This window comes from Pygoscelis adeliae, unplaced genomic scaffold (genome assembly GCF_000699105.1).
Source record: "Pygoscelis adeliae isolate BGI_AS28 unplaced genomic scaffold, ASM69910v1 Scaffold120, whole genome shotgun sequence".
Lineage (NCBI taxonomy): Eukaryota > Metazoa > Chordata > Aves > Sphenisciformes > Spheniscidae > Pygoscelis > Pygoscelis adeliae.
The window spans coordinates 1,488,658-1,503,044 of NW_008824032.1; the positions used below are offsets into that span (position 1 = coordinate 1,488,658).

Below are 14,387 nucleotides of genomic sequence, written 5' to 3' on the forward strand. Positions count from 1 at the left end.
AGGGTAAATTCAGGGCCAGCAACTGGGGTCAGACCTTGGGTGAAGGGGCCCCAGCAACTGGAGCAGGTGAGGGTCCCAGCATCAGCCAGTGGGGAAGGTTCACAGTCCATAGGGCCTGTGTGCCCTATGATCCATTCACAGATCTCTTGAATATCAGTGTGGGCTTTCTGCCCATCTGCTGTCCATGCCTGGATCCTGAGCTCTCTTAACTCACTGTACTTGTCTCCTACTCATGAGGTAGTCCAGCTTGATTCTCGCTAGCAAACAGATGCACACATTTGTCTCAAGCATCCCCACAACTGCAGATCCCTTGAATATCAGCACAGGCCTTCTGTCCATGCCTGGATCCTGGGCCTCGTACTTGCCACCTAGTCCAGCTTGAAGTTTGCCAGCAAATAATGTATACTGTGCTCCTCTACTCCCACCACCACATTTGGGGAAAATGTAAATCCCCCCACCCCACGGAGCTGGTGCCCACTGGTGTGACCTGCAGTCCCACTCCAGCTGAGGTGCCAAGACCCTCACTCAACTTCACCCCAGTCCCCCGAGTAGCTGGCATCCAGGCACACGGGCCCTATGGACTGTGAACCTTCCCCACTGGCTGATGCTGGGACCCTCACCTGCTCCAGTTGCAAGGGCCCCTTCACCCGAGGTCTGACACCAGTTGCCGGCCCTGAATTCACCCTTTCTGGGTACCCCAGAAACACGCTGCCTAGGCCATGGTCCCTCTAGCTACTGATGCTGAGACCCCCACCCGCTCCAGTTGCTGGCCCCACAGACACAGGGGTTTCTCCTGAGGTCTGATTTAGTTTCTGGCCCAAATTCACTCATGCTGGTCTCAGTTGCTAGCACCTAATCTTTACAGCACTCATGCAGGCTAGAGAGGGAGGTGACATGGTAAGATAGTTAAGAAAAGATTCGTTATTAAGTTTTGCACAGTCCCACGTGTCCCTGTCTTACCAGTTACAAAGTCCAGGCTGGTTCTTTGCAAAGCCGTGCCTGTAGTTTCTTAATGGCCCATCAATTAGTGACTGGAGACTTTCTCTCTTTGTGATTGTGTCTCTTATCCGTTGTCTATCAGGTTTGTGTCACCCTGTGTTTTATTTATTGCTTTCCTGTTATTTATATCTCCCTTTGAGCTGAAAAGGTCCTTGATCTGATAACCTTAATGAAGCAGATGCTCTTGCGTTCCACGTACCCTTACAGTGTGTTGCTTTTGTATATTTTTAAGCATTAAGTGTTTTTTTCCTCGTTAAAATATGTCAGGGGGGAAAATCCATCCTGTTTTCTGAAGATATTTTATCTTTTTGTGGTTTTTTTAAATAGCTGGCTCCTGTTTATGACCTACCACGTCCAGCATTCATGTTCAAAAATTTCAGTTAAGGACTTTTCGCCAAGTATTCTTTGCAAAGTACAAATTTAATACAGCATGGCATGATGAAAGTGTAAGTGGTTTTCCTTGAGGGCCCCAAATTGCTGTGCAGTGCAGATTCTGTGGCAAAGGAGACAGTGTTTGTGGGACTTTTGATACAACTGATATGTGGTATGGATTTACAAAGTAGATGCAGCGTGGATGCCCATACAAACAGGAAGGGTAAAAGAGGCAGAAGAGTTGTTTTTTTTCACTGGGTCAGTCCACACCGTGAACTGACTATAGCTTTTTGCTGTATGTAATCTGTTAGTTTTCTTCTATGGAGCTCCTTGAGAAGGATCTCTTTGGCTTTCTTTGAATTTGCCTTTACCAGTTCTGTGATGACATATATTTCTAAAACAGTAGTTTAAAAATGTAATCCTAAGCTCTTGCTTCTTTGAATGATCCTTACGAAAGTGTTTCAGATCCTTAGTGTAACTAAACTGGTTTCATTTGTGCCTTATTGCAAAAGGCTCTTTCCAGAGGAAGTTACTAGAAACTTTGAGCTGAGTATTTAACTCATTTGACTTACATCAGTTTGGTGAGCTAAGCAGTTAACCATACTACCGAACCATCCATTGCTCTGTCTTTTCACCAGGAAAGAATGTATTGGTGCTTGCTTGTTTTGAGGAGTTCTTGCAATACAGTCTCTCTTTGCTCTGTTGTCTCACCCAGCGGAAATGTCGTATGACACACAGGCTTATGAAGTTTTTTTCTTTGTTTAGGGGGTCTTAATGACTTAGTGGTTTACTGACTTAATAGCTGAGTGGCTCACTACCTGGAAAAATAAGGGAAGTATGGCATTCTTTTGCTGTCAAGGTATGATTAAGTAACGCATTAGATATGGCAGTCACTTCCATCTGACCGTGTTTTGAATTCTTCTGGGATAAGCACAGACCCCGGCGATATCTAGGGTTTGAACGTAAAGCTGAAAACTGATTTTTGCCCCTTGATAAGTTAACGTTTCATTGTTTAATGTGTTGTGCTAAGCATAGACATTAACCAGCTCAGGACAAGGAATTTACTTCTAATTTTTATTATAACCCTGACATGTTATTTCTTTTTGCAGACAGTCATAGATGCCCATATCTTTCCAGCTCTTATAAATATTTTGCAAACGGCTGAGTTTCGGACAAGGAAGGAAGCTGCTTGGGCAATCACAAATGCGACATCTGGAGGCTCTGCTGAACAGATCAAGTATGAAATAGTTCAGATCTTTCAATGCAATTGAGTGAATTAGTGTTTGTACAAGAAATCAAACTAATAACCTAGAAACTGGAAAACGTTTCTGTATGATTCCAGTGTTTGTATCCAGAGAGACCACGTCTTTGTATTGAGTTGTGAATGAGCCATTCATTCCTTTAGGGAGAAATCACATAAGTATTTCAGCTGTAATACTTACTTCATTAATTGAACCATTTCTCTTATGTGAAAAAAACTAAATGCAACTTTTAAACTCATTTCTTAGCGGTCATTGTAGAGTGTAACAAAGTGCATTAGCAGACTGGAGAGGAATAGCTCAGCCCCTCAGACAAGGGCATTGTTTTTCCTGTTTAAATTATACTGGTACGTTATGCTTATATGCAATTTTGTATAAAATAAAGTAATAAAATAAACATATTCAATTAATACAGTTTATAGTAATATAAAATATAAATTATGGTTATAGAATTATAAATGTACGTTACAAAATTAAATTATTATTTCATATCTATAATGGAATTAATTTCTCCAGTTTCTCCAGTCGAGTTGATATTTTAGCTGATTGTTTTGGTTCTTAGACCTTCACGCTAAGTACTTAAATGGCTTCACCCGTTATAATTTTGCAGACAATTTACTGGGTTCCATGTGGTGTTTTTCAGGTATTTAGTAGAACTGGGATGCATCAAACCACTCTGCGACCTCCTTACAGTAATGGACTCAAAGATTGTGCAAGTAGCACTGAATGGGCTGGAGAACATCCTGAGGCTTGGAGAGCAGGAGTCCAAACGCAGTGGCACTGGCATTAATCCTTACTGTGCTCTTATTGAAGAAGCATATGGTATGAGCAAAACATCTGTGGAAGTCAGGGGTTAAAGCAATGGTCACAAACCAATTAGAGTTTCAGTAGACCAAATTCTATTAAATTCCTCATCACTATTACCTGAAAATTAACTGTTCTTTGACAAGTCTCCATTTACCAATGTACTCCATCTTTTACATTATCTTTGTATGTAGATTGGAGACAGTGTGTACAGATCTTCTTTTCTTAATTTCTTTTGACCCTGAGGGAGCCCTCTGGGTGTCATTCAGCCTCAGTATCTTCCTTCCACAGCGTTCAAAAGTTCAGGTGCACTGCTCTGTCACTCAGGTTTCAAGCCTTTCCCTTCCCGCTCTGCTGCCCTGTAGAATTATGGCAGCAGCAGCAACTTGTTTGCCTTTGCTGTGCTGAGATTCTGGCATGTACCAGCATCATTTCATCCCAGTTCTGAGCTACTGCTGCTCTTAAGGTTAGTTTCCTTGTCGATTGGCAAGTACTTATTAAGAAAAATAAAAATGGGTTATCAAGAGCAGTATAGAAGAGGATAGTATCACTGAACATGATTTCTTGCACCATGGTTCCCTTGACTTCCAGGGAAGAGTTATATCAGAATAGGATTTTTTTCTTGTCTGGTTCTAGGTTTTAACTTCCCTTTTCCTATCAGTGTTGCAGAAATGTCTATAGAGTATCAGAGAATTGTTTCCTCTAGTTTTCATACATAGTAGAAGGAGCAGACAAGAAAGCCACTACAATTCCCAATATTAGAGATTTACTAGAGTGGCTAAGACTTGGATTTCATTACAGCATCATTCCTAGGTATCAGAGATAGTTTAGCTTGCTGTATTATTTTCATTTGTTTCTGACTACAAGGCCTGAGTTTGCCCACCTGCTTAATGTCTGCCCAAAAACTGGTTGCATGAGTTTAACTGCATTGTATATACACATGATACACATTAGATGATGCAGTCTTCATCCTTGGAAGTTTTGAAGACTTGCCTAGACCCAGCTGACCTAATCTGGTGTTGGTAGTAGTGCTGGGCTGGACTGCAGGTTGGACTAGATGATTACCAGAAGTCTCTTCCAATTTGCAGTTACGTGATTCTGTAGTCATGGTCCTTGTAAACAAAGCACCGTGGCCACACTTTCAGGAAACATGGTCCTAAAGGTCTCTTCAGAAAAAGTCTTTGAGGCCTTGTTCTTTACACATTCAAGCTTGTTGATTTCATTTTTTGAGTGAGAGGGTAGAGGCAGCAGAAAGTATGAAACACATCACACAGTTACAGGGAACTCTGTAGTTCAACCTGTTTTTCCTTGGGTGTGGAGAGTACAAGTTGGGCAAGGGTCTCCATAGTGGGACCTGTTCTTTCTGAAGGTGGGAGTGAATTGTCATGGAACTTGATGTTCACAACAGACTGAAAATGATCATGGTCATATGCTTCCACCAAGCTGTAACTTTTATGTACTTCTTTTCCCTGCAGGCCTGGACAAGATTGAATTCCTGCAGAGCCATGAGAATCAAGAGATTTATCAGAAGGCCTTTGATCTGATTGAGCATTACTTTGGAACAGAGGATGAAGACAGCAGCATTGCCCCACAGGTGGATCTCAGCCAGCAACAGTACATCTTCCAGCAGTGTGAGGCTCCCATGGAAGGCTTCCAGCTCTGAGGTGCCCCTGTGCTGTGTGCTCCTCTACCTAGCCAATCCTGTTGTCGAGCCACAAGCCACCCGTGGAGTGATTCTCTCAATGTTTTCCATAACCCTGTTTGCGCTCATTCGCTTGCCTTGTGCACATGCTCTTACATACATCTGGAAAACTTTTGGCTCTCCGTGGCAGGATGCCCCCTGCTTGGCAAGGGGTCGCCAGAATCGCCCTTCTCCTCTAGATTCTGAACCTCTCCACTGTCATCTTTGTGGAGTTGAGCACCTTTCTATACTTTGAGATATTCCCTGCTCCTATTACAGGAAAATAATCCCTCTTCCACTAGCCCCCACACTCCTGGCATCCAAGATAAGGCTGCCTTTCTCATGTATTTGCTGCAGTGTGTGCCTGCAGTCCAGGGAGACATTCAGACTTTCTGAGAACGTAGCTGAGTTCATTCCCCATAATCTTCCCTGGATGCATCTTTGGATGGCTGAGAGATGCGTTAAATCTTCACATGCAATGTATCTTTGCTGTATGTGCCAGCTGGGGTTATTGGCATATAGAACATGTTACAAATAATGGAGTAAGTTCTCTATCCCCTGCAACAACAGGCTCCAATGGACACGTTTTCTGGTTCTTAAGAATACTGAACACATCTGGCCCCATCCCTTCTCAACACTGAGCTCCCAAGCTGGATTGCAGACCACTGTGGAGATTTGTATACCTTCCCAGTCTTTCCTCTCCATCCACAAGAAAAGAGCCTGTGAATAGGTCACTCTTACCACCTCCCCAGAAATGACTTTCCAAACCAGCTTCTAGAATGGAGAACTACCCCCACTTCTGCTTGCCAGCACAGTATGATCCAGCTGGGCCTTCCTTAAAAATCAAGCCCTTCCTAACTTCATGCTCCAGGGTCTGGTCTTTGGTATTATAGTTATGGCTGAAAAATTCCTGTCTGCCTCTTTACATTTTTACAGAGCGTGACTTGAACAGATTTCTCTTCTGATAAATTATCTTCTGAATACAGAAATCTTCATTTGTAAAATTTAGCACAAGGAGCTAAGATCTCCTTTTCATTTTCACAAGACAAGAGCTTCCTCTCCAGCTCACCTGATAAACTAGAGTCCTCCTGGTCAAGCCCCTTATTTAACAACTAAAATGACACTACATTCAAAGGATAGTTATATTACACCTGGATCTGCCTGGCCCTTTCATTTCATTTTTTCCTTTTGCTGTTTACGGGACTTCAGGTGAATTAGCGTGGAACGCATGGTTCCTACAGGTGACATCTATAAGGCATTGCTGACTGCATGACAGCTGTCATCTGCAGCTGTAGACTGCCCTTCTGCTAGCAGCATGTTCTTGGCTCCGCAACCTGCTTGGATCACAGACATCTGATGCAAAGGCCAGCCACTCCTCACTGAGTTCAGCTGACATTGACACCAAACTCTTCACACAACTGGGGAGATGCCACGTGATTGAAAGTGGCAGTTCCATTTCTGTAAATGCAATGGATTCTCCAGGCCGTCCGTTCCCCCCTGCATCCTATGTTCTTTCAAGCCATTTTGGACGCTCGGAACACACATTTGTCCAGTGTAAACATTTCAAAATCGCCGCTGATAACTGCAGTGTCATGTACCTGTGGTAAATGTCAGTGGCAGAACTGTCTGCAAGATCCTCCTTATGACTGCTGTCAGTGACAAGCCACTGCAAAAGCAAAAACAGCCCATTGGATACAGAATAATAAAAATATATCAATCACTTGTCAAACTGCTGAAAGAAGCTAGGCAAAGGCCTGAACATCAGCTCTGTGTGACCATTATTTAAATACAGTCTTCAGTTCTGTCTGTGCTTCAGGATGGAGACTCTGACCTGTGTGGCCATTGCAGAAGCCACCTGCTGCCTCCCTAGCTAAGCCAGTTGGCCTCCACCTTCCCTCTCCCAGTTATTTTCTCTAGTGCTGCTTTGTGCTGAAGGAACATTTAGTTTACTGCACTTGATCTGTAAATGGACTTTGATTCTTTGTAATTTTAGGGGGTTACATTTGGTGGTTAATTTAAAAAAAGCAAAAAACCCCTCAATGTTGCCTTTACATCACATATAAATAACTGTGTTTCTCTTTTCTTGAAGGGTGATAGAAGCACTGATTAGTAGCAAAATCTTGTTTTAGCTTTTGGATTTTTTTGTGCTGGATTTTTTTACGTGTAAATTTCCAATAACATGTCATTTCTATAAGATTTGTTTAAAATCATGTACCTCTTATTGGATGGTATAAAAATGCTACATATTTTGTAAACAAATCTGAGCAAAGTGTGTGTGCATATATTCTGTATATTCATATATGTATATTCTGTGTATATATACACTAGTGTGTATATATACATATATACACACACACGTGTGTATATATACACACACATATTTATGTGTGTATATATATACATATCTATATATCTATATATCTATATATATAATGTCATTCTCTTCCAGGCTAGTGAAAACAATGTGGTGCGTTGGCGTTTCCCTCCCCTGCCCCCCAAGAAAATAATGACAATTGCCTCTAAATGAGTGAATTAAAAAAGAGTCCATTTAAGCTGAATGGTGTGCCTTCCTGTGTAAGGAGCCTGGCCAGTGTTTGTTACTTTTGCTGTGGATATGTGAATTCAGAGCAGATAAGTATAAATCTTTAAACTTGGTATGTTTGTTTGAAGTGACAGGCCTGGTTGACACAGGTAATATTGTTGTCATATATACTTAGACTGTGTAAGGCATTTGACTGGTACTGCATAATATTTTGACTGAAAACTAAAACAATACAAAAACCAACGTGGCACACATTAAATGGATTAAAATGTGGCTAACTCATAGGTCTCAATTTAATTTTAAATGGTGCTTAATTGTGAGTGTATTTCCATCAGGATCTTCCAGCAACCAGTTCTTGGCCTTGCTTTACTTAGCTTTACTAATAGGTTGTAAAGAAACAAAATCTACTTCTAACAAAGGCTGCAAATTATATGAGTATGGAAGGGAGATCAGACTTGTGAATTATAAAAGGAACAGCTCACTGATACAGACTGATCAGAATTACTTGGTAAGCCAAGGGCAAGTAAACTATTTGCATTTTAATAGAGCCAAACATGTAGTGTAACGTTACCCATCTAATAAATAACATTCAGGACGCAGGTGAAGGACTCTGTTTCGGAGGAAAAGTGCCACTGAAAGAGTATGAGGATCATTATCCGTTACTGCTTGAACACTACTTCCTAACATGATTCTGTGTGGCTAAGTGTAATGCTCACTGGTACAAAAAGAAATCTTTGGTAGAAATGGGGAATTTATATTAACTTTATATTTGGCATTGGTGAAACTTTTTTACAGGGACCCTCTCAGTGTTGCTATCAGCAGTTAAAAATGGATGCTAAAAATTGGGAACAGCAATGACTGTAAGAAGGTTTTAAGTTCCACTCAGATGAGAAACAAGGGACTTTTTCAGACTGACATGAGAGTAATAAGGGTTATGTCCCCTGCTAGAAGCATAGAAACCAGTATTTGCTTTCCTGAAGGATGTGCTGCTGCTCAAACAGGAACTCTAAGAGAATGCCTCTAGCTTCCACTTTTGCGAAGGTCACAGTGTGTTTGAATGATCTGTTCTTGTTTTGTATGTAAGTAGGAGGCAGCGTGGTCTCGTGTAGAGGATAGGCCAGGGAGCTGTTGGGGTTCTTGGGTTCTTCTCTTAGCTCTGCCACGCAGTGTGTAGTGCCAAAAAAGTGATCTTGTGTATTTTCTTCTTCCCTTATGCTGAAAATTGAAATTAACGCATTTGTTTCTGTCTGCTTGTGGAGATCCAATCTAAGCACCTTCCAAAAGCCCCACAAACTGGTAAGGTGAAAAGATTAATGAGAAACAGGAATCTCTGAGTTCTTCTTGCAGTATCAGTAATGAGGTGAAACTACTACATTAAGGTTTTAACAATGTCTAATTTTAAACTGGGCGTTAGAGAAAGGAAGATGTGGCACTACCAGGAATTGTTATCTAGCTGTCCTGTCACAGACCTGTAATGCCTTTTAAGTGTTGCATATTTGTTGAGGCAGCAAACAGGAGGTATCATTCTTTCTATTGGTAAAGTTCCTGGTGGAACGTGGCAGGCAGGGTCACTCTCTTGGATTCTGGAGGATGCAACAGACGATGGGGCAGAAGGTTATTGAAAGCTCACTAAGCCAGGACCAGTGCTTGGGGCTCCTGTGAAGACAGCACACACGCAATCAATCATTTGAGGGAACTGCTGCCTAGAGACTTCAGCCAGTTCTTAAATTCCTGTGTTGGTTCCTTGATGCCAACCAACTACTGGTGGTCAAAGTCCCTTCACTTAGTCTTAAGGGAAGGGAGGAAGGCACTCACCCTGGAAAACCTACATGTTCTTGAACCTGCATTTCTGTAACTATCAGTGCTGAGACTGTTAAGAACCAAATCCTACCACCCAGTCCTAAATATGACAGTGCTCCTGGTAATGCACCTCTGTGCTTCCCCGAGGATTTCCAGAACAGTTATTTTACCTCTGTGCCAGCTTTAAGTGATTCCCCATGTCTTCCTGTACGATTTCTTTGCTTCTGGGATTGGCACAACACATCATTAGTACTTTCCCACGCCAATTTTAGCCAGTAGACATGAAGGTCTTTCTTCAGATGCCTGAGTCTTAGTAGGAAAATAAACAGGACCTCTTTATGTACTGCTGTGGCCATATCCATGGTGAGCCTGCATGCTCTTTTGAGGCAGTGTTCAAGTTGTCAGATTGATTGTTGCATTGGGAAGTACCTGTTGCCTCTGGAACAGGTGGTACAGCAATATGGCATATGGTATAGGATTGATAATTTGACTTTTTTGAATAAACGTGAATGGTGGTGCAGACCAAGCCAAAGGGGAGAAAGAAAATTAAAAACTGTTCTAATGAGGGCTTAGTATGTTCTTCTCCATCAGGCACTGTTAAAAGGGTGTTGGCTAAAGCTACGAGGTAATCGGGTGATATAAGGTGTATTAAGTTCTCCAGTCGGCTAAACTGGCAGCTTAGGCCAGAAATGTGTGCTGTTTTTTAACCATTGTATTTAGAAGTGCTTTCTTGGAAGCCATCACACTAGGAAAGAGGTGGTTTCTTTCATTGCCTCCCTGAGAAAGATTTATATAATTTTTCTAGTACCCAACTACTTGGAAATGTTTGGGAGCAAGCTGGAGACAGCACAAAGCCCAGTGGCTCAGGCTCTTATTTGAGATTCTGGAACCGACATGGAAGCTGAAAGAAAACACAAATGTGCACAGCAATGCACAGGTTTTATGGTAGATCCTGAAATGGTGGAGGTACCAGAGTGATAGAAGGAAGCACTTCTACTTGGAGCTTCTGTCAAACCACTGGACCAGAGTTCAATTTTTGAGTAAACTCAAAAAAATTATAGAAATTTAAGTAAAATGAAAAACTGGTGACCGTTGCTGCTCTGGGGTGTTGCTTTCCAAGTGTTGTTTTACAGATTTTTATTTGAAATGCTTTACCAGCTGGATGAGTCCAAGTAGCTTTATTTCCAAAACTAGATGAGGCACCTGCCAGTTCTATTCACAGAGTGCACTCGGAAGTGCTTATTGAAAGGGGGATATTTTTGAGAGATGCATGGTTTTAAGCTCTGCCATCACAAAGCATCAACCAAATCACAAGTTTCTCTTCATGGTAACCTGAAATACTGTCTGAAGTGCATGTTCTCCTTTTTGGTCTCATTTAATACATAAATGAGCACAGGCACACAATCTGGGAAGATTTTTTGGTTCCCACCTGTGCGCTTACTAGTGTGGCAAAGAACCAGAGCTGTTATGAAAGATCTGTTCACATACCTGCAGTGGAATTAAGCATGACTTATATTCAGTGCTAAATGAGTGGACAAATCTGTGGAAGCCTGCTCTGATTGACAGCATACTTGTGATAATTGTCCTACAGAGAATCAGATAACAGGTCATGACATCATCTGAAGTTTATAGCTTTGTGGTGGAATGACTGCACAGCTTGTTTGATTGGTTACATCTCATCAATACAAGTGGTACCCAGAAGTGCAATTCATAAAAAGGTGGACTGCAGCAGTTATTTTCTAGCTTTAGAAGAAAGGACAAAATACTAGAGAAGACTGTACTAGGTATCTTACTGCTTCTCTTTTCCAGGTATAAAGACAAGATTTACCCTTTTTTTTTTTAGTAGGGCTTTTAATGTTTTTCAGCAATAGGCCTAATTTTTAGTAGTACAAGAAAAATAGGAAAAAGTTTAAAAAAAAAAAAATCTGCCTCCCACTATCAGGAAGTTCACGAACTAAATCTCAAACACATCTGCCTCTTCTGTTTGTGGTGTCCCCAGCGGCCAGTTAGCAGGCAGTCCTGGGAAGTAACACAGTTCCGAACAGTCCTAACAGTCCCAATCTACACTTCCTTCCAAATGAACTGAAAGGAGGAGGAAAAATACTAGTCTCCAGTTGCAGCAGGCTGTTCAGCATGAATGCTGAACTGTTCAGTATGTGACTCTTCTGGGATGAATGTCAGAAATGGGACTGTTGGGAGTTGGTCTTTGCAGGTATTACTGGGTCTGCTGCTTCTAAAACTTGAAGCAAATGATCTTTAAGTGAGCTAGTATCAGGAAAGCACAGATGACAATTTAAAGAGTGGAAAAACATAAATCCAAATGAGGTTTGGAAAAAAGAGCTCAGCAGCAGAGAGCAGGGATGCCTGATTGTCTTTCTTATACTCACGTGCCTCTAAACAGTAAATCTGATAGCATAGGTTGAAGCTGTTGCTCGGTATTCCTCAAAATACTCGTCTCTATTCCCTTGGCTTGGACATTCTCTCATCTCACTACCAGCTCTGGTGTAAAAACCATTAGGTTGTCATCAGCATCACACTGGTTCTCTGGAATGCCATTTCACTACCACTCCCCCTTCTGTTTTTAGGCAGTTCTTCACAAAAAGTAATCCTCACATACTTAAATGCAGCCAGAACATACTGGACCTCGAACACGTAAGCAGACTTTCTAATAACTTATGATCATTTTGATGATGTTAGTACAGGTCATACAATTATTCCTGACTCGAGGACTCCCCCAATAATTGTTCTCTCTTACACAAAGAGCAACATATGGAATATTTTAGGCAGCATGTAACAATACAGAATACATACAGCATCATTCTTCCTGAAGGGACATGAAATCGTCAGTGATAGCGGATGACTGCCCAGCGAAGGTATTTTGTTTGTACAAGTATAGATGTACAAGTGGAAACTGAATGGGCTGTCCTTTTGTGTCCCAGTTATCTTCTCGTAAGTGGCAAGAGCGAGCGTAAGACTTCGTAAAGGAGATGATTGGTACCACGAATGCAGGTACAGCTCCTGCAGTCTTTTAAAAGATGCTTAGTCTTGTGCATAGCAGGTGTGACGGAAACAACTATTCTGTCTATACAGTTTGCTCACCTGTCCCGTTTCACTAACTGTGAAGACAACAGTTTGGAGGAAAGGAGAGGTGGTTAGGAAAAGAAAATAGGTATTTCTGTTTTAATGATTAGAGGATAATGTATTCATTCTTTCTTGAACGTGAGAGTACAGAACTAACATACAGGAGAGATGTGACTATATCTTCCTTCCAGTGCTGAAAAGGACATCAGCTTTTCTTCCCCAGTCCTTAGTCTCTCCATTTCCTCCTCTAAGGTTTAGCAGATGTACTCTGAGTAGCTTCCTCTCTCCATTGAGCTTTCTTCTCCAAGTTTATGGTTGTAAGAGATTCATGCCTTTTTACAGCCTACAACATAATGACAAAGCAAGAGCAGAAAGTATCACCTAAGGGACCACAGAGATGAAAATTGAATCAATAGTTTACAAAATAGCCGGCCTATCCTTATGAAGGCACAGTTCTGTCAGCTTTAATGCTAGGAAGAGAGAGGGTTAAAATAAAACATCCATAGACTATTTTGGCTTAAACTCATTACTTCTCTGGGAATAAATTAAACCTTTTTGTTAAGGTACTAGCAGATGTATTCTATGCTTCTGGACAGTATTTAATACTAATCTCTGGTCTTGAGAAGTCAGAGGTAGTGGAAACAAATTAGAAGTTAAACGTATTAAATTCCAGCTGCTGTGAAAACAAGGGTCCCCAAAGCAGCTGTCCTCTCTTTCTGGTGTTTGCATTCATACTACTCCAATGTAAGAGGAGAATGCTCTGGGAATTGTCAGTGTTTGATCTCTTCTGCTAAAGCCAGGGAAAAACCTTTCCACTGTTTTGTTTCAGAGTGCTGCATCCTTTTCATTTTGATAGGGGAACGCTGACAAGTAGAAATGTCACTTGACCCTTCAATAGTTCACAGTGCTGGGGTTGATACTCTGTTACTAGTTTTAAGGTTTCTCTAGAACAACTAGGAGCTTATAGAAAAAAGATCTGAATACTGTCTTTAGAAGAACTGCTTCAGAGAAAGGCAGCATACAAATAAGGTTCTGCCCATGTACATGCTTTAAGCTCAGGGTTTTCTGCTTCCAGTCATCCTTAAAAGAATGTAGCAGACTGTGTTTCTGTTATCACCGTGCTTTTTATCAAAAGCAACATGACAATAAGCTGCACAGATTATATTCACATTCCTTGACTTTGAGACTAATGCTGCTGAGAGGCTTTAGCTTGGCTTCAGTACACAAAAAGCACTCCTTGCTTCTTTACAGAAATACCAAAGTTAATAGTTCACCAACTGTGTTAAAAGACACATAAAATTAAGTCATGACTAACCTTTGCTGCACTTGGAATCTTAAACTTTACACTTCCTTGCTTCATATGATGCAAATTAAATCATAGACCTAGTTCTGCCATAGGCTGAACTTTGACATCTTGCCAAATTCCGTGCAAGTGAAGGATACTCAGCATCTACAGGAAATGGGAGCTTTTCTACGAAATAGTTTTTCAATTCAACAAACAATAATAATTTGAGAAAAGTTGTTCTATCCACACTAAAGGAAGACTATTTTCTAATGCAATTAAAGCCAAGGAGAATCTCCATCCTTTATTGGATGCGGGGGGGGAACATTGTCACCGAGGATGAGGAAAAGGCTGAGGTACTCAATGCCTCCTTTGCCTCAGTCTTTAATAGGCAGACCAGTTATCCTCAGGGTACTTGGCCCCCTGAGCTGGAAGACAGGGACGGCGAGCAGGATGAACCCCCCGTAATCCAAGAGGAAGCAGTCAACGACCTGCTACGCCACCTGGATGCTCACAAGTCTATGGGGCCGGATGGGATCCACCCAAGGGTGCTGAGGGAGCTGGCAG

General features: G+C 41.6%; 2 protein-coding genes across 3 annotated transcripts in view; one reads left to right on the forward strand and one right to left on the reverse strand.

The window, feature by feature from the left end:
• KPNA1 (karyopherin alpha 1 (importin alpha 5)) overlaps positions 1–14,387 on the forward strand; it is a 66,272-nt gene that overhangs the window by 47,826 nt on the left and 4,059 nt on the right. The window contains exons 12-15 of one of the 2 annotated variants that reach the window (XM_009329055.1): positions 2,481–2,608; positions 3,274–3,452; positions 4,910–5,098; positions 7,565–7,930. In XM_009329055.1, the coding sequence (XP_009327330.1) occupies positions 2,481–2,608; positions 3,274–3,452; positions 4,910–5,097 (495 nt within the window). In that variant the 3' untranslated portion in view covers position 5,098; positions 7,565–7,930. Of the gene's footprint in view, positions 1–2,480; positions 2,609–3,273; positions 3,453–4,909; positions 5,099–7,564; positions 7,931–14,387 lie in introns of those variants that run through there. The other variant, XM_009329062.1, reaches the window with a different exon arrangement.
• Positions 10,642–14,387, reverse strand: part of FAM162A (family with sequence similarity 162, member A) — an 11,781-nt gene continuing 8,035 nt past the window's right edge. The window contains exon 4 of the mRNA XM_009329045.1: positions 10,642–12,881. Coding sequence (XP_009327320.1) covers positions 12,786–12,881 — 96 coding nt within the window. The 3' untranslated portion in view covers positions 10,642–12,785. The remainder of the gene's footprint in view (positions 12,882–14,387) is intronic.